Source organism: Scyliorhinus torazame, chromosome 16 (genome assembly GCF_047496885.1).
Source record: "Scyliorhinus torazame isolate Kashiwa2021f chromosome 16, sScyTor2.1, whole genome shotgun sequence".
NCBI lineage: Eukaryota > Metazoa > Chordata > Chondrichthyes > Carcharhiniformes > Scyliorhinidae > Scyliorhinus > Scyliorhinus torazame.
Window position 1 is genome coordinate 46625022 of NC_092722.1, and position 24515 is coordinate 46649536.

At 49.4% G+C, this 24515-nt stretch overlaps 1 protein-coding gene across 2 annotated transcripts in view; it reads right to left on the bottom strand.

Moving 5' to 3' along the window:
• The window catches only part of c16h1orf50 (chromosome 16 C1orf50 homolog), a 56348-nt gene that overhangs the window by 14271 nt on the left and 17562 nt on the right, over positions 1-24515 (bottom strand). For both annotated transcript variants that reach the window (XM_072478439.1, XM_072478438.1), the window contains one exon: positions 1091-1177. In XM_072478439.1, coding sequence (XP_072334540.1) covers positions 1091-1177 — 87 coding nt within the window. The remainder of the gene's footprint in view (positions 1-1090; positions 1178-24515) is intronic.

Below are 24515 nucleotides of genomic sequence, written 5' to 3' on the forward strand. Positions count from 1 at the left end.
ACGACAATCCTGTCATCCCAGGAATCAGTCTGGTGAACATTCGTTGCACTCCCTCTATAGCAAGTATATCCTTTCTTAGGTAAGGAGACCAACACTGCACACAATATTCCAGGTGTGATCTCACCAAGGTCCTGTACAGATGCAGTAAGTAAGCTTCAATAAAGAAGGCATTAGGATCACAAGAGATAGGTTTTACATGGAATCTGAAGGCAGGGGACAGATGGAGAGGTGAAGAGGCTTCCATACCAGTATCCATAGAATCCCTATCTGCAGAACAAAACCATTTGACCCATCGTGTCTGCACCAACCCTCTGAAAGAGCACTCTACCTCGGCCCACATTCCCGCCCTATCTTGTAACCCCACCTAACTTGCACATCTATGGACACTAAGGGGCAATTTAGCATGGCCATTCCACCTGACCCATACATCTTTGGACGGTGAAAAGAAACTCGAGCACTGGAGGAAACCCACACAGACACGTGGAGAACGTGCAAACTCCACACAGTCAGTCGCCCAAGGCCAGAATAGAACCTGGGTTCCTGGTGCTGTGAAGCAGCAGTGCTAACCATTGTGCCACCGTGCTGTCCACTCAGGGAGGAAACTTTCAGAGTTTAGATCCTAGATGACTGACGGCACCATGGCCAATGGTGGAAGAACACCAGAGACAAACATTACTGATGCCATTAATGAGTCTGGAGGTCGAATACCATCATTTTGATTGGGAGCTGTTCCCTCCCTGTCCCCATGGCCCAACCATTGCTGAACCTGAGCTACAATCAAACACACCAGCACTGGGGTGGGCAACACAAAACCAGAAAATTAAAGTTACAGCTGTGATTCCTGCAATCCAAATGACCCCAGTCCCCTCCGGCAATGTAAACAAAGTGAATTCGGAGTGGCAGCAGCTGTGCCAAATCAGAATTCTTTCACAATTTTCGCCTCAGTTTCAGCCAGAGCAAGGCTCACCAAGAACCCTGGGAACCAGGCCAACCCTCAGTGTGAGGCTGAGGACCTGGGGCAGTGGGGAGGATGTCAACAAAGAAGACGACAGAGAGGGAAGATGATACAGAACCTGAGGAGACCACATACCTTTCTCGCTTTCTCCTGGAGGTACTGAATCTGCTCAGCAATCCCAGTCAGTCTGTTACAGGCATTGGCACGAACAAAATCATCCGCCTGAGGAAATAACAATACTCAAACTTAGTGCAGCTTAGGCTTTGACAATAAGACTTGACCCACACTGATTTGCCACTCTGATCCCGCCGTACCGATAATAATAATAATCTTTATTGTCACAAGTAGGCTGACATTAACACTGCAATGAAGTTACTGTAAAAGTCCCCTAGTCGCTGTGAAGCAACAGTGCTGCCCACTGTGCTGCCCTATTGCCCAGGAACCACCTGTTACTTTGGCCATCACCGCACACACAGGTTCAGCTGGTGGCCATTCAGCCCCTCAAACCTGTACCACCGTTCGACCACCATTGATCACATTATTGAAATTCTCAACAAACCTCAATCGCCATTTGGGGAGAATTGAGTTCCAGATTTTCCACAGACCTTTGCTTATCGACATCGCCTCCCCCTGGTCTAATTTTACGGTGATTCTCCAGCTTGTGAAGAATAAATTTTCTTCCGAGTCATGGACTACTGGGCTTTACGGTAAACACAAATTTGATGTTTGACAAAATGCAGGGGCAGCTCCTCCTGATGAGCCAGTGGGCAAATGTCGATGTGGAGCCAACTGACCTGAACCTGGACATGGATTCGGCTGTTACAATCAGCCTCAGTGCTCATGGGCCAAGGGATAGGATGTGGTGAAGAAAAATTAAATCAGCTGATCCGGCCTGATCAAAACCTTGCTGGAGACTTCCGGGTGTGGCGATGACCAGCTAAGTCGCACGTTTCGGCAGCTCCCGGTGGAAAGGCTCTCTTAATAGGAGCCCCAACGGCAATTTTAACGGCTAAAAACACTGGGCGGTAAACCAGAAGGGAATCCCCCCTGGACACGGATGGAAAAAGGAGAGGAAAGTGGCCGGATTGCGGTGGATCCTCTAGAGCAGCGGCCAGGAAGGCAGGCACAAAGCAAGATGGTGTCGGAAGGAGGCAGTTTAATATGGGGCCCTGACCAACAAGAGTTCCTGCGGCGTTGCGTGGAAGAACTTAAAAAGGAGATGAAGAAGGAGCTGTTGGCCCCGATATTACAGGCGATTGAAGGGCTAAAGGAGGAGCAAAAGACCCAGGAGCTTCGGGTCGTGAAGGCAAAGGCTGCTGAGAATGAGGACGACATACAGGGCCTGGTGGTGAAGACAGAGATGCACGAGGCACAACACAAAAGGTGTGTGGAAAGGCTGGAGGTGCTGGAGAATAATGCGAGAAGGAAGAATTTAAGGATTCTTGGTCTTCTCGAAGGTGCAGAAGGGGCGGACGTCGGGGCATATGTGAGCACGATGCTGCACTCGTTAATGGGATCGGAGGCCCCGACGGGCCCGTTGGAGGTGGAGGGAGCCTATCGAGTTATGGCGCGAAGACCGAGGGCTGGAGAAATTCCTCGAGCCATAGTGGTGAGATTTCTCCGATATAAGGACAGAGAGATGGTCCTCAGGTGGGCAAAGAAAACCCGGAGCAGTAGGTGGGAGAACGCGGTGATCCGCGTATATCAAGATTGGAGTGCGGAGGTGGCGAGAAGGAGGGCAAGCTTTAATCGGGCCAAGGCGGTGCTGCACAAAAGGAAGGTTAAATTTGGAGTGCTGCAGCCGGCAAGACTGTGGGTCACACATCAAGGGAAACACCACTACTTTGAAACGGCAGAAGAGGCGTGGACATTTATTGTCGAGGAGAAACTGGAATAAGCGGGCTAGAAAAAGAACGTTTGGGACAAAGTGGTGGGGCGAGTATGTGGGGTGAAGAGGGGGAAAAGGGGGAAGAGATGATTTCCCAAGTTGTTAATCCTGCGACCCTGTAACTTTTCTCTCTTCCCCATGTCGTGGGGGAGGGGGGGAGGGAGGATGAGGAGTTGGGGGCGCCGGCCATTGGGGGCGGGGCCAAATGAGAAGCGCGGGCTTTGTTCCCGCGCTATGGTAATCATGGCGGGAACAGGGAAGCAGGAAGGAGGGGGCCTCGCACAGTGGGAGCCGAGGTCACGGGGGGAAGCCGAGGTCGGCCAGAGTTTGCTGACTTCTGGGAGCAACATGGGGGGTGCAATTACGCTAGTGAGGGATCTAGCGGGGGGGGGTGTTAACTGGGTTGCTGCTGCTGGGGAGAAGGGGGAGCTGGTATGGGGTGGGGTGGTCGGGGCGGGAGGGCGCCGTTGGGGGGAGATACGGCTACGTGGGAACCGGGTGAGGAGCTGGATTGACAAAGGAGATAGCTAGTCGACAAGGGGGGGGGTAAAGAGCCCCCCAACCCGGCTGATCACGTGGAACGTGAGAGGGCTGAACGGGCCGATAAAGAGGGCACGGGTACTCGCACACCTAAAGAAACTTAAGGCAGATGTGGTTATGCTGCAGGAGACACATCTGAAACTGATAGACCAGGTCAGACTACGCAAAGGATGGGTGGGGCAGGTGTTTCATTCGGGGCTAGACACAAAAAACAGGGGGGTGGCTATACTAGTGGGGAAGCGGGTAATGTTTGAGGCAAAGACCATAGTGGCGGATAGTGGGGGCAGATATGTGATGGTGAGTGGCAAATTGCAAGGGGAGGCGGTGGTCTTAGTGAACGTATATGCCCCGAACTGGGATGATGCCAACTTTATGAGGCGTATGTTAGGACGTATCCCGGACCTAGAGGTGGGGAAGTTGGTAATAGGTGGAGATTTTAATACGGTGCTGGACCCAGGGCTGAACAGATCGAGGTCCAGGACCGGAAGGAGGCCGGCTGCAGCTAGGGTGCTTAAGGACTTTATGGAGCAGATGGGAGGAGTAGACCCCTGGAGATTTAGTAGACCTAGGAGTAAGAAGTTTTCGTTTTTCTCCTATGTCCACAAAGTTTATTCACGGATAGACTTTTTTGTTTTGGGAAGGGCACTGATCCCGAAGGTGACAGGGACGGAGTACATGGCTATAGCTATTTCGGATCACGCTCCACATTGGGTGGACCTGGAGATAGGGGAGGAAAAAGAACAGCGTCCACCCTGGAGAATGGACATGGGCTTATTGGCAGATGAGGGGGTGTGTTTAACGGTGAGGGGGTGTATTGAAAGGTACTTGGAACTCAATGATAATGGGGAGGTTCAGGTGGGAGTGGTCTGGGAGGCGCTGAAGGCAGTGGTTAGAGGGGAGCTGATATCTATTAGGGCACATAAAGGAAAGCAGGAGGGTAGGGAAAGGGAGCGGTTGTTGAAAGAACTTCTGAGGGTGGACAGACAACATGCGGAGGCACCGGAGGAGGGACTGTACAGGGAAAGGCAAAGGCTACACGTAGAATTTGACTTGTTGACTACGGGTAATGCAGAGGCACAATGGAGGAAGGCACAGGGTGTACAGTACGAATATGGGGAGAAGGTGAGCAGGTTGCTGGCCCACCAACTGAGGAAAAGGGGAGCAGCGAGGGAGATAGGGGGGGTGAGAGATGAGGAGGGAGAGATGGAGCGGGGAGCGGAGAGAGTGAATGGAGTGTTCAAGGCATTTTATGAAAGATTATATGAAGCTCAGCCCCCGGATGGGAAGGAGAGAATGATGTGCTTTCTGGATCAGCTGGAATTTCCTAAGGTGGAGGAGCAGGAGAGGGCGGGACTGGGAGCACAGATTGAGATGGAGGAAGTAGTGAAAGGGATTGGGAGCATGCAGGCGGGGAAGGCCCCGGGACCAGACGGATTCCCAGTTGAATTCTATAGGAAATATATGGACTTGCTGGCCCCGCTACTGATGAGAACCTTTAATGAGGCGAGGGAAAGGGGGCAGCTGCCCCCGACTATGTCAGAGGCAACGATATCGCTCCTCCTAAAGAAGGAAAAAGACCCGCTGCAATGCGGGTCCGAGAGGCCTATTTCCCTCCTGAATGTGGACGCTAAGATTCTGGCCAAGGTAATGGCAACGAGGATAGAGGATTGTGTCCCGGGGGTGGTTCATGAGGACCAAACTGGGTTTGTGAAGGGGAGACAGCTGAATACAAATATACGGAGGCTGCTAGGGGTAATGATGATGCCCCCACCAGAGGGGGAAGCGGAGATAGTGGTGGCGATGGATGCCGAGAAAGCATTTGATAGAGTGGAGTGGGATTATTTGTGGGAGGTGCTGAAGAGATTTGGCTTTGGAGATGGGTATATCAGATGGGTACAGTTGCTGTATAGGGCCCCGATGGCGAGCGTGGTCACGAATGGACGGGGGTCTGATTATTTTCGGCTCCATAGAGGGACGAGGCAGGGATGTCCTCTGTCCCCGTTATTGTTTGCACTGGCGATTGAGCGCCTGGCCATAGCATTGAGGGGTTCCAGGAAGTGGAGGGGAGTACTCAGGGGAGGAGAAGAACACCAGGTATCTCTGTATGCGGATGATTTGTTGCTATATGTGGCGGATCCGGCAGAGGGGATGCCAGAGATAATGCGGATACTTGGGGAGTTTGGGGATTTTTCAGGGTATAAATTGAACATGGGGAAAAGTGAGTTGTTTGTGGTGCATCCAGGGGAGCAGAGCAGAGAAATAGAGGATTTACCGTTGAGGAAGGTAACAAGGGACTTTCGGTACTTGGGGATCCAGATAGCCAAGAATTGGGGTACATTACATAGGCTTAATTTAACGCGGTTGGTGGAACAGATGGAGGAGGACTTTAAGAGATGGGACATGGTGTCCCTGTCACTGGCAGGGAGGGTGCAGGCGGTTAAAATGGTGGTCCTCCCGAGATTCCTTTTTGTGTTTCAGTGCCTCCCGGTGGTGGTCACGAAGGCTTTTTTCAAAAGAATCGAGAAGAGTATTATGAGTTTTGTGTGGGCCGGGAAGACCCCGAGAGTAAGGAGGGGATTTTTGCAGCGTAGTAGGGACAGTGGGGGGCTGGCACTACCAAGCCTAAGTGAGTACTACTGGGCCGCCAATATTTCAATGGTGTGTAAGTGGATGGGAGAAGAGGAGGGAGCGGCGTGGAAGAGATTGGAGAGGGCGTCCTGCAGTGGGACTAGCCTACAAGCTATGGTGACGGCACCGTTGTCGTTCTCACCGAAGAAATACACCACAAGCCCGGTGGTGGTGGCTACATTGAAAATTTGGGGGCAGTGGAGACGGCATAGGGGAAAGACGGGAGCCTCGGTGCGGTCCCCGATAAGAAATAACCATAGGTTTGTTCCGGGGAGAATGGATGGGGGATTTGGAGCATGGCAAAGAGCAGGGGTAGCACAATTGAGAGATCTGTTCGTAGATGGGACGTTTGCGAGTCTGGGAGCGCTGACGAAAAAATATGGGTTGCCCCAAGGGAATGCATTTCGGTATATGCAACTGAGGGCTTTTGTGAGGCAACAGGTGAGGGAATTCCCGCAGCTCCCGACGCAGGAGGTGCAGGATAGAGTGATCTCAGAGACATGGGTGGGGGATGGTAAGGTGTCGGACATATATAGGGAAATGAGGGACGAGGGGGAGATCATGGTAGATGAGCTGAAAGGGAAATGGGAAGAAGAGCTGGGGGAGGAGATTGAGGAGGGGCTGTGGGCTGATGCCCTACGTAGGGTAAACTCATCGTCCTCGTGTGCCAGGCTAAGCCTGATACAATTTAAGGTGTTACACAGGGCGCATATGACTGGAGCACAGCTCAGTAAATTTTTTGGGGTAGAGGATAGGTGTGTGAGATGCTCGAGAAGCCCAGCAAATCACACCCACATGTTCTGGTCCTGCCCGGCACTACAGGGGTTTTGGGTGGGGGTGGCAAAGGTGCTTTCGAAGGTGGTGGGGGTCCAGGTCGAACCAAGCTGGGGGTTGGCTATATTTGGGGTTGCAGAAGAGCCGGGAGTGCAGGAGGTGAGAGAGGCTGATGTTTTGGCCTTTGCGTCCCTAGTAGCCCGGCGCAGGATATTGTTAATGTGGAAGGAAGCCAAACCCCCGGGTGTGGAGACCTGGATAAACGACATGGCAGGGTTTATAAAGTTAGAACGGATTAAGTTCGTACTAAGGGGTTCGGCTCAAGGGTTCACCAGGCGGTGGCAACCGTTCGTCGACTATCTCACAGAAAGATAGAGGGAATGGAAAAGAAGAAGACAACAGCAGCAACCCAGGGGGAGGGGGGGGGGGGGGGGGGGGGGGAGAAATCGGACGGACTCTCAGGGATGTTATTGTATATGTATAGGCACTTGTTTTAGGTAATGTATATTGGACTGTTGGATTGTATCTTTGGAGAGTATTTATTTTTGACCAGGCAGTTGCCATTTAGTTTGGTTTTTGTTTCTGTTCATATATTATTTATTTATTTGTTTAAAACTGGCCACTGTTATTTATATTGCTTTATTGTTGTTTAAAAGAAACACTACGTACTGTTATGTTTGGCCAAAAAATCTTGAATAAAATATATTTTTTAAAAAACCTTGCTGGAAAGTACATGCTGCCTGCGCGATAAGATCTAGCTGGGCCGGGCTGTAATATCTCGTAGCTTGCCAACACTCTCAAATGCAGGCTCACACATGAAGAGTGGGGTAAGGTGCCAAAGGACAGCTGGCAGCTACTGCAGCTGAGGAAGAGTCAAGTCGGTCTCGAAACGTTAACTCTTGTTTCTCTCTTCACAGATGCCGCCAGGCCTGCTGAGTTTTTAGAACTTTCCGTTTTTATTTCGGATGAATGCTTGCTCTGGCGAAACTGGGTTTATCACTGGGTGGTTGGGGGTGGGGGGGGATCTTGAAAAGTATTTTTTAAAAACATCTTACATTTTTGACGTTCAAAGTGAAATCAAAGCTTGATTTGGAAAGCACCCAAAAATGCAAATAGGACCTGAAAGTTCAAGCTGTTTTGCACACAGCAAGAAGAAGTGGAGTACATTGAAATATGGAGATCAATTCAGAAACAGCAAAAAGAGATAAGATCAGGGGCAGGCTGGAAGGAATATGACGTTGCTGTCGACGCAGGATCAATTTCATTTTAAGAGAGAGCGAAATTTGCATTTGAAAATCAGACGTGATATATGTTGGAAGGAATAAGCAGGAAGCTGTGAGTAGAGGCGGTAGCTCTGGAGTGGCGCAAGCCACAGCAGGCTGTGGCGGGGTACAGTAGTGTAATGGTTATGTTACTGGCCTACTGATCCAGAGAGGTTGACTTTAAGTCCTGTGGCAGCTTGAGACTTTGAATTAGGTTTATAAGGGACAAAAAAAAATCTGTTAATACAAAGCTGATATCCACTGTGTGATGGTGGTAGGTTGTTAAAAAGCCAAAGTGGAGTTTTAGGGGACAAAACTTGGCTGCTTTAGTAGCTAACTCATACATGACGCCAACCCCACACGGGTATGTACTTCCAGAAAACCATTCAGTTGTATTAGCCACCAAGAGGGTTAAGGAGGCAGACCACCGCCACTTTTTTTTTTTTTTAAATAATATTTTATTGAAAATTTTTGGTCAACCAACACAGTACATTGTGCATCCTTTACACAACATTGTAACAATACAGATAATAATGACCTTTTTTAAATTTAAACAAAAACAACAACAAATAAATAAATATTAAATAACAAAAAATAAAAACTAGCCCTATTTTGGCAACTGCCTTGTCTCAGGCCACCCCCCCCCCCCCCCCATCCCCCCCCCCCCCCATCCCTCCCCCCCCCCCCCCCCCCCCCCCCCCAAGTCCTGGGCCGCTGCTGCTGCCTTCTTTGTTCTCCCCTATCTATCTTTCCGCAAGATATTCGACGAACGGTTGCCACCCGCCTAGTAAACCCTTGAGCCGACCCCCCTTAGGACGAACTTAATCCGCTCTAACTTTATGAACCCCGCCATATCATTTATTCAGGTCTCCACCCCCGGGGGCTTGGCTTCTTTCCACATTAGCAATATTCTGCGCCGGGCTACTAGGGACGCAAAGGCCAAAACATCGGCCTCTTTCGCCTCCTGCACTCCCGGCTCTTGTGCAACCCCAAATATAGCCAACCCCCAGCTTGGTTCGACCCGGACTCCTACTATTTTCGAAAGCACCTTTGTCACCCCCATCCAAAACCCCTGTAGTGCCGGGCATGACCAAAACATATGGGTATGATTCGCTGGGCTTCTCGAGCACCTCGCACACCTATCCTCCACCCCAAAAAATTTACTGAGCCGTGTTCCAGTCATATGTGCCCTGTGTAATACCTTAAACTGAATCAGGCTTAGCCTGGCGCACGAGGACGACGAGTTTACCCTGTTTAGGGCATCTGCCCACATCCCCTCCTCAATCTCCTCCCCTAGCTCTTCTTCCCATTTCCCTTTTAGTTCGTCCATCATAGTCTCCCCTTCGTCTCTCATTTCCCTATATATATCCGACACCTTACCGTCCCCCACCCATTTCTTTGAGATGACTCTGTCCTGCACCTCTTGTGTCGGGAGCTGCGGGAATTCCCTCACCTGTTGCCTCGCAAAAGCCCTCAATTGCATGTACCTGAATGCATTCCCTTGGGGCAACCCATATTTCTCGGTCAGCGCTCCCAGACTCGCAAACTTCCCATCCACAAATAGATCTTTCAATTGCGTTATACCTGCTCTTTGCCACATTCCATATCCCCCATCCATTCCCCCCGGGGCAAACCTATGGTTGTTTCTTATCGGGGACCCCCCCCAGTGCTCCGGTCTTTCCCCTATGTCGTCTCCACTGTCCCCAAATCTTCAGTGTAGCTACCACCACCGGACTCGTGGTATAGTTCCTTGGTGAGAACGGCAATGGGGCTGTCACCATAGCCTGCAGGCTGGTCCCCCTACAGGACGCCCTCTCTAATCTCTTCCACGCCGCTCCTTCCTCCTCTCCCATCCACTTACTCACCATTGAAATATTAGCGGCCCAATAATACTCACTTAGGCTCGGTAGCGCCAGCCCCCCCCTATCCCTACTACGCTGTAAGAATCCCTTCCTCACTCTCGGAGTCTTCCCGGCCCAAACAAAACCCATGATACTCTTTTCTATCCTTTTGAAAAAAGCCTTCGTGATCACCACCGGGAGACACTGAAACACAAAAAGGAATCTCGGGAGGACCACCATCTTAACTGCCTGCACCCTCCCTGCCATTGACAATGCTACCATATCCCATCTCTTGAAATCTTCCTCCATCTGTTCCACCAACCGCGTCAAATTTAGCCTGTGCAATGTGCCCCAATTCTTAGCTATCTGGATCCCCAGGTAACGAAAGTCTCTTGTTACCTTCCTCAACGGTAGGTCTTCTATTTCTCTACTCTGCTCCCCTGGATGCACCACAAACAGCTCACTCTTTCCCATGTTCAATTTATACCCTGAAAAATCCCCAAACTCCCCAAGTATCCGCATTATTTCTGGCATCCCCTCCGCTGGATCCGCCACATATAGTAGCAGATCATCCGCATATAAAGATACCCGGTGTTCTTCTCCTCCCCTAAGTATTCCCCTCCATCTCTTGGAACCTCTCAGCGCTATCGCCAGGGGCTCAATCGCCAGTGCAAACAGTAATGGGGACAGAGGACATCCCTGCCTTGTCCCTCTATGGAGCTGAAAATATGCCGATCCCCGTCCATTCGTGACCACACTCGCCACTGGGGCCCTATACAACAGCTGCACCCATCTAACATACCCCTCTCCGAACCCAAATCTCCTCAACACCTCCCACAGATAATCCCACTCCACTCTATCAAATGCTTTCTCGGCATCCATCGCCACTACTATCTCTGTTTCACCCTCTGGTGGGGCCATCATCATTACCCCTAACAACCTCCGTATGTTCGTGTTCAGCTGTCTCCCCTTCACAAACCCAGTTTGGTCCTCATGAACCACCCCCGGGACACATTCCTCTATTCTCATTGCCATTACCTTGGCCAAGACCTTGGCATCTACATTGAGGAGGGAGATTGGTCTGTAGGACCCGCATTGTAGCGGATCCTTTTCCTTCTTTAAAAGAAGCGATATCGTTGCTTCTGACATAGTCGGGGGCAGTTGTCCCCTTTCCTTTGCCTCGTTGAAGGTCCTCGTCAGTAGCGGGGCGAGCAAGTCCAAATATTTTCTGTAAAATTCAACTGGGAATCCGTCCGGTCCCGGGGCCTTTCCCGTCTGCATGTTCCTAATTCCTTTCACCACTTCTTCTACCGTGATCTGTGCTCCCAGTCCCATCCTTTCCTGCTCTTCCACCTTGGGAATTTCCAGCCGATCCAAAAACTCCATCATTCTCTCCCTCCCATCCGGGGGTTGAGCTTCATACAATTTTTTATAAAATGTCTTAAACACTTCATTCACTCTCTCCGCTCCCCGCTCCGTCTCTCCATCTTCGTCTCTCACCCCCCCTATTTCCCTCGCTGCTCCCCTTTTCCTCAATTGGTGTGCCAGCAATCTGCTCGCCTTCTCTCCATATTCATACTGTACACCCTGCGCCTTCCTCCATTGTGCCTCTGCAGTGCCTGTGGTCAGCAAGTCAAATTCCACATGCAGCCTTTGCCTTTCCCTATACAGTCCCTCCTCCGGTGCTTCCGCATACTGTCTGTCCACCCTCAAAAGTTCTTGCAACAACCGCTCCCGTTCCTTACTCTCCTGCTTCCCTTTATGTGTCCTTATTGATATCAGCTCCCCCCTAACCACCGCCTTCAACGCCTCCCAGACCACTCCCACCTGAACCTCCCCATTGTCATTGAGTTCCAAGTACTTTTCAATGCATCCCCTCACCCTTAAGCACACCCCCTCATCCGCCATTAGTTCCATATCCATTCTCCAGGGTGGACGCCCTCTTGTTTCCTCCCCTATCTCCAAGTCTACCCAGTGTGGGGCATGATCCGAAATGGCTATAGCCGTATATTCCGTTCCCCTCACCCTCGGGATCAATGCCCTACCCAACACAAAAAAGTCTATGCGTGAATAGACTTTATGGACATAGGAGAAAAATGAGAACTCCTTACTCCTAGGTCTACTGAATCTCCACGGGTCCACCCCTCCCATCTGCTCCATAAAATCCTTAAGCACCTTGGCTGCTGCCGGCCTCCTACCAGTCCTGGACTTCGACCTATCCAGCCTTGGTTCCAACACCGTGTTAAAGTCTCCCCCCATTATCAGCTTTCCGGTCTCTAGGTCTGGGATGCGTCCTAGCATTCGCCTCATAAAATTGGCATCGTCCCAATTCGGGGCATACACGTTTACCAACACCACCATCTCTCCCTGTAATTTGCCACTCACCATCACGTATCTGCCCCCGTTATCCGCCACTATAGTCTTTGCCTCGAACATTACCCGCTTACCCACTAATATAGCCACCCCCCTGTTTTTCGCATCCAGCCCCGAATGGAACACCTGCCCTACCCATCCTTTGCGCAACCTAACCTGATCTATCAGTTTCAGGTGCGTTTCCTGTAACATGACCACATCTGCTTTAAGTTTCTTAAGGTGTGCGAGTACTCGTGCCCTCTTTATCGGCCCGTTAAGCCCCCTCACGTTCCACGTGATCAGCCGAGTTGGGGGGCTTCCCACCCCCCCCCCCTTGCCGGTTAGCCATCATCTTTTTCCAGCTTCTCGCCCAGTTCCCACGCGGCTGTATTTCTCCCAGACGGTGCCCCCCCGCCCATCCTTTCCCGCACCCACTCCCCCCTTTCCCCAGCAGCAGCAACCCAGTAATTCCCCCCTCCCCCGCCCCCCCCCGCTAGACCCCCCGCTAGCGTAATTACTCCCCCCATGTTGCTCCCAGAAGTCAGCAAACTCTGGCTGACCTCGGCTTCCCCCCGTGATCACGGCTCGCCCCGTGCGGCGCCCCCTCCTTCCTGCTTCTCTATTCCCGCCATAATTATCATAGCGCGGGAACCAAGCCCGCGCCTCTCCCTCGGCCCCGCCTCCCATGGCCAACGCCCCATCTCCTCTCCCTCCCCACCTCCCCCCATCACCACCTGTGGGAGAAAGAAAAGTTACCATACCGCAGGATTAATCATACAATCCCTCTTCGCCCCCCCCCCCCCCCCCCCCCCACTCGTCCCACCACTTTGTCCAAACGTTCATTTTCGTAGTCCAATCATTCCAATTTTTCTTCTACAATAAAAGTCCACGCTTCATCCGCCGTCTCAAAGTAGTGGTGCCTCCCTTGATATGTGACCCACAGTCTTGCCGGTTGCAGCATTCCAAACTTTATCTTTTTTTTGTGAAGTACCGCTTTGGCCCGATTAAAGCTCGCCCTCCTTCTCGCCACCTCCGCACTCCAATCTTGATAGACGCGGATCACCGCGTTCTCCCATTTACTACACCGAGTTTTCTTCGCCCATCTAAGGACCATTTCTCTATCCTTAAAACGGAGAAATCTCACCACTATGGCTTTGGGAGCTTCTCCTGCTCTCGGTCCTCGCACCATAACTCGGTATGCTCCCTCCACCTCCAACGGACCCGTCGGGGCCTCCACTCCCATTAACGAGTGCAGCATCGTGCTCACATATGCCCCGACGTCCGCCCCCTCCACACCTTCAGGAAGGCCAAGAATCCTCAAGTTGTTCCTCCTTGCGTTATTTTCCAGTGCCTCCAACCTCTCCACAGATCGTTTCTGGTGTGCCTCCTGTATCTCCGACTTCACCACCAGGCCCTGTATGTCGTTTTCATTCTCTGCTGCTTTCGCCTTCACGACCCGAAGCTCCTGCTCCTGGGTCTTTTGTTCCTCTTTCAGCCCTTCAATCGCCTGTAATATCGGGGCCAACAACTCTTTCTTCATTTCCTTTTTTATCTCCTCCACGCAGCGTTTCAAAAACTCTTGTTGTTCAGGGCCCCATATGAAACTGCCACCTTCCGACGCCATCTTGGTTTCTGCTTGCCTTCCTTGCCGTTGTTCCAAAGGATCCGCTGCAATCCGGCCACTTTCCTCTCCTTTTTCCATCCGTGTCCAGGGGGAACACCCTTCTGGTTTACCGCACGGTGTTTTCAGCCGTTAAAATTGCCGTTGGGGCTCCTATCAAGAGCCCAAAAGTCCGTTTCACAGGGAGCTGCCGAAACGTGCTACTCAGCTGGTCATCGCCGCACCCGGAAGTCCACCGCCACTTTTTCAGGACGCCTAGTGACAGCCACAAAATTACGGCCTTTCCAGTGAAGGCCAGCTCCCAAACTTGAATTTTTATTTAAAAAACTGAATATCCCTCATCTCTGATTCAAAAAAAGGACAGCTCTTCATAAGTACACACTAATGTCCAAAAAGGCCAGAGACATGGTGGCACAGTGGTCAGCACTGCTGCCTCACAGCACCAGGGACCCGGGCCCGATTCCGGCCTCGGGTGACTGTCGGTGTGGAGTTTGCACGTTCTTCCCCGGGTGCTCCGGTTTCCCCCCACAGTCCAAAGATGTGCAGGTTAGGTGGGTTTACAGGGTGGGATGAGAGGAGTGGGCCTGGGTGGGGTTCTCTTTTGGAGGGTCGGTGCAGACTTGATGGGCAGAATGGCCTTCTGCTCTAACAGAATTCTATGGAATTACCTGCCAGTTTAATTAGAGAAAGTGCTGTTACCCTCCCCGGTGAATAGTAGACAACAGCCACAGGCACTGCTGTGGGCCACAAAGCAGAAAGTAAGTACCGGGAAGAGCCGGAGCACTTTCACCTGGTGACGAGCAGAAGGCAGATCACAATCGGGGCTGCTCATTACAGTCAGTTGCTTAGAAGCTAGAAAGAACACTCGAGTTTCAAAACCTGTTCTGTTTAGCAATCAAATCATTTATAGCTGGCAAACATTTACAGCACAAGAACCTTCTGTTTCATCATTACAGATTCACAGATGTACCAATATTGCCACATTGCTTCCTGAAGTAAAATAAACTTTTACATATGAGCATAAGAAATAGGAGCAGGAGTAGATCATGCATCACTTTGCGCCACCTCTATACTATCGTGTAGTGGTCTTCCCTGTCAGTCAATTGGTTGTGGCTTCAAACTCTACTGTAATGCTTGAATGTATGATTGAGATTGACACTTTTCTGCAGTACTAAGGGAGTGCTGCAGTGTCAGAGCTGCTGTCTTTCAGGTGAGATGTTAAACCGAGGCCCTGTCTGCCCTTTCTGCTGTTGAAGCGCATGAAGTTCTCCCAGTTTTCTAGTCAACCCACCTTTTTAACCAATGCTAAATGAGCCGATCCTCCTTTCCGACAGTGACTACATTTCAAAAGTAATTTCACTGTAAAATGCCCGAAATCGTGAATAGATAAAAGGCAATCTTTCTTTCTCTGGTCTAACTTGTTGGTCATGGGACTTGTCTGCGTACAAACTGTATTTGCCTATTCGGCCTTCAGTGTACGTGGCACACTTTGGAATGTTCGGCGCGCGCACACACGCACGATAAATTAAGTTCATGTTCCTTCTCCGCATGACCAGACCTGATCCGCATGATTGCAAAGTGAGAGAAAGAGGTTTCAATTCTGTTTAACAAGTTGTTTCAGTCCAGCGTCTGACTGTCAAGGCAGACAAACACCCTCTCACACAAGACTCAACAGGAAATGCACCGTGGCTTGGAACAAACCAGAGTAAAAAAGCGTGTAGGATGATGGTGTTATTTTTCAAACACAAACAGGTGACAGCATTGGCTCAGCGAGGAGCACCCAACTATGGAGACTTGAGGACATAATCTAGGCTTGCAGAGTGACAACAGGGATACTACACTGATGGAGACGATGGGCGGGGTGTGATTCCCCCCCCCCTCCCACCCCCCCCCCCCAACATCCCCCTGGCGCATTTCCCAGTGGCAGAGGCCGGGCAGCGGCAGGATCGTCCGGTCCCACCGAAATCTATGGTGTTTTGCCAATCCTACTACTGGAGAACCCGCCACCGAGGTAGGGTGGTGGTGAGGGGTGGCCTCTTCGGCAGGACCGGAAAATCCCACACGACGGATGTGACATTAAACCAAAGTCCTCTAATGTGGACATCAAAAGATCCCTGCACTATTTCAGAGAAGAGCAGGCAAGTTTCCTGGGCGTCCTTGCCAATATTTGCCCCTCAACCCAGTTTCTTCGGGTCATTTATCTCCTCGTTGCTTGTGGGATCTGCCCGTGCTCAAATTGGCTGCTGCGTTTTCTGAATTGTGACTGTACTGCAGAAATACGTAATTGGCTCTAAAGCAATTTGGATGTTCAAAGGTAGTGAAAGGTGCTATATAAATGCAGGCCCCTTTCTTTCTGATAGTCAGAGGAATCACATCAACTTTATACTCGGCTGATTTAAATGGACAATAAATCGATGTTCAGAGACACAATCTGTAACACAATAATAATTCATCTCCATTAAAAGTTTAGTACACACTTGCTATGAACCTGAACCTGCAGCCGCCAGGTTATAGGTCACATGCACATCCTGTGCACATATCAGAATTGTGGTTACAATTCCATTTTTTATTTACGAATCAGGAATGCGATTAGTCACACTGGGATTTCCCATTAGCCTCTGACGCATATGTCAGATTAACATGAGGAAAGAGAGCAGTGACATGGCTAATTACAATCTGACAAGGGGAATTACTTTGGTCTGCAAGTTAGGATTTACAGTCAACGGTGAGCAGCTGAATCGAAGGGTTTATTCAGACAAAAAAATCTCTTTGTATTTCTGTGATCATTTCATTCTGGGTTACTAGGAACCCATTTGGTTCATTAATGTCCTTTAGGGAAGAAAATCTGCCATCCTTACCTGGTCTGGCCTACATGTGACTCCAGACCCACAGCTGTGTGGTTGACTCTTAAATGACCCCAGAAATGGCCTAGCAAGCCACTCAATTGTATTCAACTGCTACTAAAACACAAAAATTGAATTAAACCGGACGGACCACCCGGCATCGAACCAGGCACCGGAAACGACAACGGCAAACCCAGCCCTGCCGACCCTGCAAAGTCCACCTTACTAACAGCTGGGGGCTTGTGCCAAAGTTGGGAGAACTGTCTCACAGACTAGATAAGCAACAGCCTGACGCAGTCATACTCACTGAATCATACCTTACAGAAAATGTCCCAGACACCACTATCACCATTCCTGGTTATGCCCTGTCTCAACGGCAGGACAGACCCAGCAGAGGTGGGTATACAGTCGTGAGGGAGTTTCCCTGGGAGTCCTCAACATTGATTCTGGACCCCAAGAAGTCTCATGGCTTCAGGTTAAACATGGGCAAGGAAACTTCCTGCTGATTACCACGTACCAGCCACCATCAGCTGATGAATCAGTACTCCTCCATGTTGAACAGCACTTGGAAGGAGCACTGAGGGTGGGGGACTTCAATGTCCATCACCAAGAGTGGCACAGTAGTACCACCACAAGACTAAGCTGGCTGGGTGGTGAAGTAACCAACAAGAGGGAAAAACATACTTGACTCATCCTCACCAATCTGCAGCAGATGCACCTGTCCATGACAGTATCGATAGAAGTGACCACCACACAGTCCTTTTGGAGACAAAGTCCCGTCTTCACATTGAGTATGCCCTCCATCGTGTTGTGTGGCACTACCACCGTGCTAAATGGGATAGACTTCGAACAGATCTAGCAACTCAAGATTGGGTATCCATGAGGTGCTGTGGGCCATCAGCAGCAGAATTGTACTCAACCACAATCTGCAACCTCATGGCCCGGCATATCCCCCACTCTACCATTACCACCAAGCCAGGGGATCAACCCTCGTTCATTGAAGAGTGCAGGAGAGCATGCCAGGAGCAACATCAGGCATACCGAAAAATGAGGCGTTGACCTGGTGAAGCTACAACGCAGGACTACTTGTGTGCCAAACAGCATAAGCAGCAAGTAATAGACAGCTAAGCAATTCCCCAACGAAGGCATCAGATCTAAGCTCTGTCGTCCTGCCACATCCAGCCATGAATGACGGTTGTCAATTAAACAACTCACTGGAGGAGGAGGCTTCACGAATATCCCCATCCTCAATGATGGAGAAGCCCAGCACATATGTGCAAAAGACAAGGCTGAGTCATTTGCAACAATCTTCAGCCAGAAGTGCCAAGTGGATGATCCATCTTGGTCTCCTCTGGAGGCCCCAACATCTTAGATGTCAATCTTCAGCCAATACGATTCACTCCACGTGATATCAAGAAACGGCTGAAGGTACTGGATACTGCAAAGGCTATGGGCCCTGATAATATCCCTGCAATTGTACTGAAGACTTGTGCTCCAGAACTTGCCGCACCTCTAGCCAAGCTGTTCCAGTACAGCGACAACACTGGCATCTACCTGCCAATGTGGAAAGTTGCCCAGTTGTGTCCTGTACACAAGAAACAGAACAAATGCAACCCAATCAATTACCGCCCTATCAATCTACTCTTCATCATCAGCAAGTGATGGAAGAAGTGCTATCAAGCGGCACTTATTCAGCAATAACCTGCTCACGGCCGCTCAGTTTGGGTTCCGCCAGGGTCACTCAGCTCCTGACCTCATTACAGCCTTGGTTCAAACATGGACAAAAGAGCTGAATGCCAGAGGTGAGGTGAGAGTGACTGCGCTTGATATGAAGGCAGCATTTGACCGAGTCTGGCATCAAGGAGCCCTAGCTAAACTGGAGTCAGTGGGAATCAGGAGGGAAACTCTCCGCTGGTTGGGGTCATACCTGGCACAAAGGAAGATAGTTGTGGTAGTTGGAGGTCAATCATCTCAACTCCAGGACATCACTGCAGGAGTTCCTCAGGGTAGTGGCCGAGGCCCAACCATCTTCAGCTGCTTCATCAATGACCTTGCTTCCATCATAAGGTCAGAAGTGGGGATGTTTGCGGATGACTGCACAATGTTCAGCACCATTTGTGACTTCTCAGATAATGAAGTAGTCCATGTCCAAATGCAGCAAGACCTGGACAATAACCAGGCTTGGGCTGACAAGTTACATTTGCGCCACACCAAGTGCAATGCAATGATCATCAAGAGAGGATCTAATCACTGCCCCTTGACATTCAATTGCATTACCATCTCTGAATCGCCCTCAATCAACATGGGGGTTACCATTGATCAGAAACTGAACTGGACTAGCCACATTAATACTGTGGCTACCAATGCAGGTCAAAGGTTAGGTATCCTACGACGAGTAACTCACCTCCTGACTCCCAAAGTCATCTACAAGGCACAAGTCAGGAGTGTAATGGAATACTCTCCACTTGCCTGGATGAGTGCAGCTCCGACAACACTCAAGAAGTTCAACACCATTCAGGGCAAGGCAGCCCGCTTGATTGCTCCACCGTCCACAAACATTCAAACCACCGACTAACAGTGGCACACTTGTAGATAGTGTGTACCATCTACAAGATGCACTGCAGTAACTCACCAAAGTTCCTTAGACGACACCTTCCAAACCCACAACCACGACCATCTAGAAGGACAAGAGCAGCAGATACCTGGGAACCCCACCACTGGAGGTTCCCTTCCAAGTCACTCACCGCCCCGACTTAGAACTATATCGCTGTTCCTTCACTGCCGCTGGGTCAAAATCCTGGAACTCCCTAACAGCACAGTGGGTGTACCTACAACTCAAGGACTGCAGCGGTTCAAGACGGGAGCCACTTTCTGAAGGGCAACTAGGGATGGCAATAAATGTTGGCCTAACCAGCGACACCCACATTCTGTAAATGAGTGAAGAACAAAATCAAAGCATTCGGGTAAATTGGGCGGCTGATATATTTGGGGTGGAGTGGAACAGATAGCTAAGGAATGGAGTTGGGGAGAGAGGCCTACTGTGGTAGGCTCAGGATAGAGAACGTATTGGAAGGGGAGAAACGGCAGCCTCTCCATCGTGAGGAGAATGGCAGACGAGCCCGGAAATCAGATGTCCTGTCCCCGAACGTGGCACTTCCTATTTTTGTGGGGACAGGAATGGACTCAGTCCAGGGTTTATGGAGGTTGGTGGCGATTTAAATCATCAGCTGCCTCCACTGAAGTCGGAACTTGGTCGTCCAAGAGTGTGAAACTCAGAGTGTACAGATTAGACCTAGTAAGAGCTGGTCTAAACTTTGTGGATTCATTTGGACAGCAAGTGTACCCTTCTGGAAGTTAAGGTCCCTTTTTGGATATGGTCCTGGGACACATTGAGGACAGGTAAGGCACCCTTTTGCGTAGGTAAGACACTCTTTGGGATTGTTAAAAGTAGATATGATTGTGTGTAAAAAGTACATAAACTCAATGGAACTGTCAAAACTGTCAAGGACTTTATCTCTGCTGGGCTTTAACTTATAAAAAGTACGGAGTTTAAAAAAAAATCAGTGCTTGATATCTCACTCTGTCTGTTGACATAATTCTGACCCCATTATAGGATTTGTGCTACATGATTGATTTTAACATTATCACAGTGGGGTGCCTGTGAAATGAGCAGTTTGATTGACAGCTCCAAGTGATAAGAGGATAGAAATGTTTGTTTTCATAAGGGATTAGTTGACGGAATTTCAATGTATTGAATATTTCTTTTCTCAATTAGTTTTTTAAAAAGTAGTGGCATCACCAATAGACACACAACTTTATTGTGTCAGCATGGGTCCTGAGGTTTGTCCATGGTAGAGACTAGGTGAGTTGGCATGGAGCGGGTAAGGGTAATGTGCAGTAGGTGGGGCGCATGGATTGGCATTAAGGCTATAAAGGGCCATGGGGATGAGTAGGGATCAAGGATTGGGTAGGTGGTATGAGGTTGGCAAGGCTGGCATGGGGAGTGTGTGTGTGGGTGTGAATGAGTGAGAGTGAGTGAGGGGACGATGGAGAGGGGGAGGTGAAGGCTTTTTTTTGTTTTAATAATTTAAAAAAATAGCTTCAACAAAGTGCTGAAGTACACTTCCACCTAGTCCACCTCCACACCTGACAACCTCCATACTTGTCCCAGGGGTGGCAGGCCTGATTTTTAATCTATCTTGCATCCCCCCAACCTGGAATAAAATTCCAATTTCTCGCCCTCTTTTACCAAGGTCCTGGAAAGGTCCCGCCCTTATGATGCCGGCCCATGCCCATGTTTTTCATACGTAAAGCAAGACCTGGATATCATGTTCACCTTCGGCTTGGGTATCATTATATTTACTTTAAATGCTAGGTGGCACTGTTGCACATCCTCCCAGTCCAAGTGGAATCTGGGATGTTATTTATTAAATTAACTTTTGAATTTCTTAACCTGCTGCTGCCACAGGCATCAGGTTTCTCTTCCATCTCGTAATCTGGAGCTGCACAGCTTTCTCCCCATCCAACGCATCCTCTAACCTGGGCCTACCAGCATAGGCCTCCCTCCCAAGCTCTGTTCCTCAGCTATCTGTTCCGCTCCACCCCAAACTCATCAACCGCCCAATTCTCCTCATCTCTGTCCTAAAAGGGTGACCCCCTCATTTTAAAACAGTGCCCCGGGTTCTAGACCAGCCCGCAAGAGGAAACATGCTTTGCACGTCCACATTGCCAAGACCATTCAGGATCTTATAAACTTCAATCAAGTCACCCCTCACTCTTCTAAACTCCAATGGAAACAAGCCTTTCTAACCTTTCCTCATAAGACAACCGACTCATTCCAGGTATCAATCGAGTAAACTTCCTCTGAGCCGCCTCAAACACATTTACATCCTTCCTTAAAAAAGCTGCAAACAACATTTGAGATGTGGTCTCACCGATGCCCTGCATAACTGATCCTTACTTTTATGCTAAATTTTTCTCATAATAAAGGTGCGCATTGCATTGGCCATCTTGATTATGTGTTGTACCTGCATACTAACGTTTTGTGACTCATGCACTAAACACCTAGATCCTATTGCACCTCAGAATTCTGTTGGCGTTCTCCATTTAAGTAATATTCTGGTTTTTTTATTCTTCCTGCGAAAGTGAACAACTTCACAGCTTCCCACATTCTACCCCAACTGCCAGATTTTTGCCCAGTCACTCAACCTATCCATTCGTCCTCACAACATATTTTCCAATCTATCATTGTGTAGTCTTGAACTTTAGTTACCATGCCTTCGCTCCCCTTATCTAAGTCATGGATATAAATTGTGAAACGTTGAGGCCCCAGCACAGACCCCAGCGGGACTTCTCCACCCGCACATCACATCCTGCTGATTAGACAAAGGCTCATTATGCATGCAGTCTCTTCTCTGCTAGACAGACCATTTCTACCCACGTTAATACATTCCCCACTACATCGTGATCTTTTACTTTCCACAATAACCTTCGAATCCAGAATCAAATAATGAAGAGAAAGTTAAAGGGTGGGATGTCCTTCTGCCTGCCCCCACCCCTATTCCCGCGGTGTGTTTTGCGGCAGCTGAGGGAGCCCGGTGTTGGCCGGTGTGGTGTCCTCCAGTCCTTCCACTGTCAACGGGATTTCCTGTTGTTTGCGCCCTCCACCACTGGGAAACCTGCGGCGGCGGCGGTGGTGGTGGTGGGGGGAGGGGGGGGGGTTGTCGGGATCGCCGTCGGCAGGACCGGAAGACCCCGCCAGTGGGAACAGTCAGAAAATCCCACCCGAAGAGTTTTTTTATGTTTGAATAATACCGGTTGATTCAGCCGCTCACTGCCTACCTGCAAATTCTAACTTGCAAATGAGTTAACCATACCCCTCCCCTCAGTTTCCTGCCCTCTTCCCTCATGCCAATCCAACTCGTTAGTCAGAGGCTCATTAGTCAGGGGCGGCACGGTAACACGATGGTTAGCACTGTTGCTTCACAGTGCCAGAGTCCCAGGTTCGATTCCCGGCTTGGGTCACTGCGTGTGCGGAGTCTGCACGTTCTCCCAGTGTCTACTTGGGTTTCCTCTGGGTGATCCGGTTTCCTCTCACAAAGATGTGCTGTTAGGTGAATTGGACATTCTGAATTCTCCCTCCGTGTACCGAGCAGGTGCCGGAATGTGGGGACTAGGGGATTTTCACAGTAACTTCATTGCAGTGTTAATGTCAGCCTACTTTTGACAATGAAGATGATTAAAATTAATGGGGAAACCCAGTGAGACTAATCCCATTCCTGATTTGTAAATAAGAAATGAGTTTGGAATCTCAATACTAATAGATGCACAGGATGTGTATGTGAACATTTGGTGCATTTGTCAGTATAAGTTAGATGAAAAGTAGAATGAGCAAATGTGTTACTTCCTTAGTTACTGAATGATGGGGGTGTTGTTGAAGCAAATATAGATGTGTGAAGTACATGCATCCGTATTAGAGTGGCTTTTGCTAAAATTAGTCGATGCAGCTAAGACAGTTGAGCAATTTCTTTTTTTTAAATTTAGAGTACCCAATTCTTTTTTTTCAATTAAGGGCAATTTAGTGTGGCCAATTCACCAACCTGCACATCTTTTTGGGTTGTGGGGGTGAGACCCATGTAGACCTGGGGAGAATGTGCAAAATCCACATGGAAAGTGACCCCGAGCCCGGATCGAACTCAGATCCTCGTCGCCGTGAGGCAGCAGTGCTAACCATTGTGCCACCGTGCTGCCCGGTTTAGCAATTTCTAATGGGATAACTTTCATCCCAATCTAACTGATTTATTTTTTGGAACATTGATAATGCTCTCACTGGCATTAACAGGAACATCCCCAAATTCTCATATCGAAAGTGATGCGTCACCAAAATCTGAGTCATTCCTTTTGAATGCACCATCCTGGCGACTTTCAACAAAACTAGCAGACTATCGGTGTGGAGGCAGTGGAGGGAAATGCCAACGTGGGAGGGCGTTAGAGCTGGTCGAGCTACATTTTTTTTGCTGTCCCTTTTAAACTCATGCTGGTGAAAAGAGGCAAGATGTAAACACACTTTGAAGGTAGTAAACTCACCTTCTACCCTCCCTTCTCTGAAATCTGGTGACCAACACATTCCAGACATTGTTTGGGTGGATTGTACGAGCTCCTGATATCACACCAGCCATCCCACCCCACTGTATAGGCATGCTAAACTTTCTGATGACACAAAGATGGGTAGGAGAGTAAGTTGTGAACGGGACATAAGGAGGCTATGAAAGGATAGAGATAGGTTAAATGAGTGAGCAAAGATCTGGCGAATAGCGTATAATGTGGGAAAATGTGAAATTGTCTATTTTGACAGGACAAATAAAAAAAGAGGCATATTATCTAAAAGGTGAGAGATTATCTAAAAGGTGAGAGATTATCTAAAAGGTGAGAGATTGCAGAGCTCTGAGATGCAGAGGGATCTGGGTGTCCTAGTGCATGAATCACAAAAGTTTAATATGCAGGTGCAGCAAAGCTAATAGAATGCTATCATTTGTTACGAGGGGAATTGAATACAAGAGTAGAGAGGTTATGCTTCAGTTATGCAGGGCATTGGTGAGACTACATCTTGTCATCAATATTGGTTTCCTTATTGAAAGAAAGGTGTAAACGCGTCAGAAGCACTTCAGAGGTTTACTAGATAAATACCTGGATTGGGCAGGTTGCTTTATGAGGAAAGGACATGCTAGGCTTTTATCCGCTGGAGTTTAGAAGAGTAAGAGGTGACTTGATTGAAATTTATAAGGTCTTGAGGGGACTTGGCAGAGTGACTG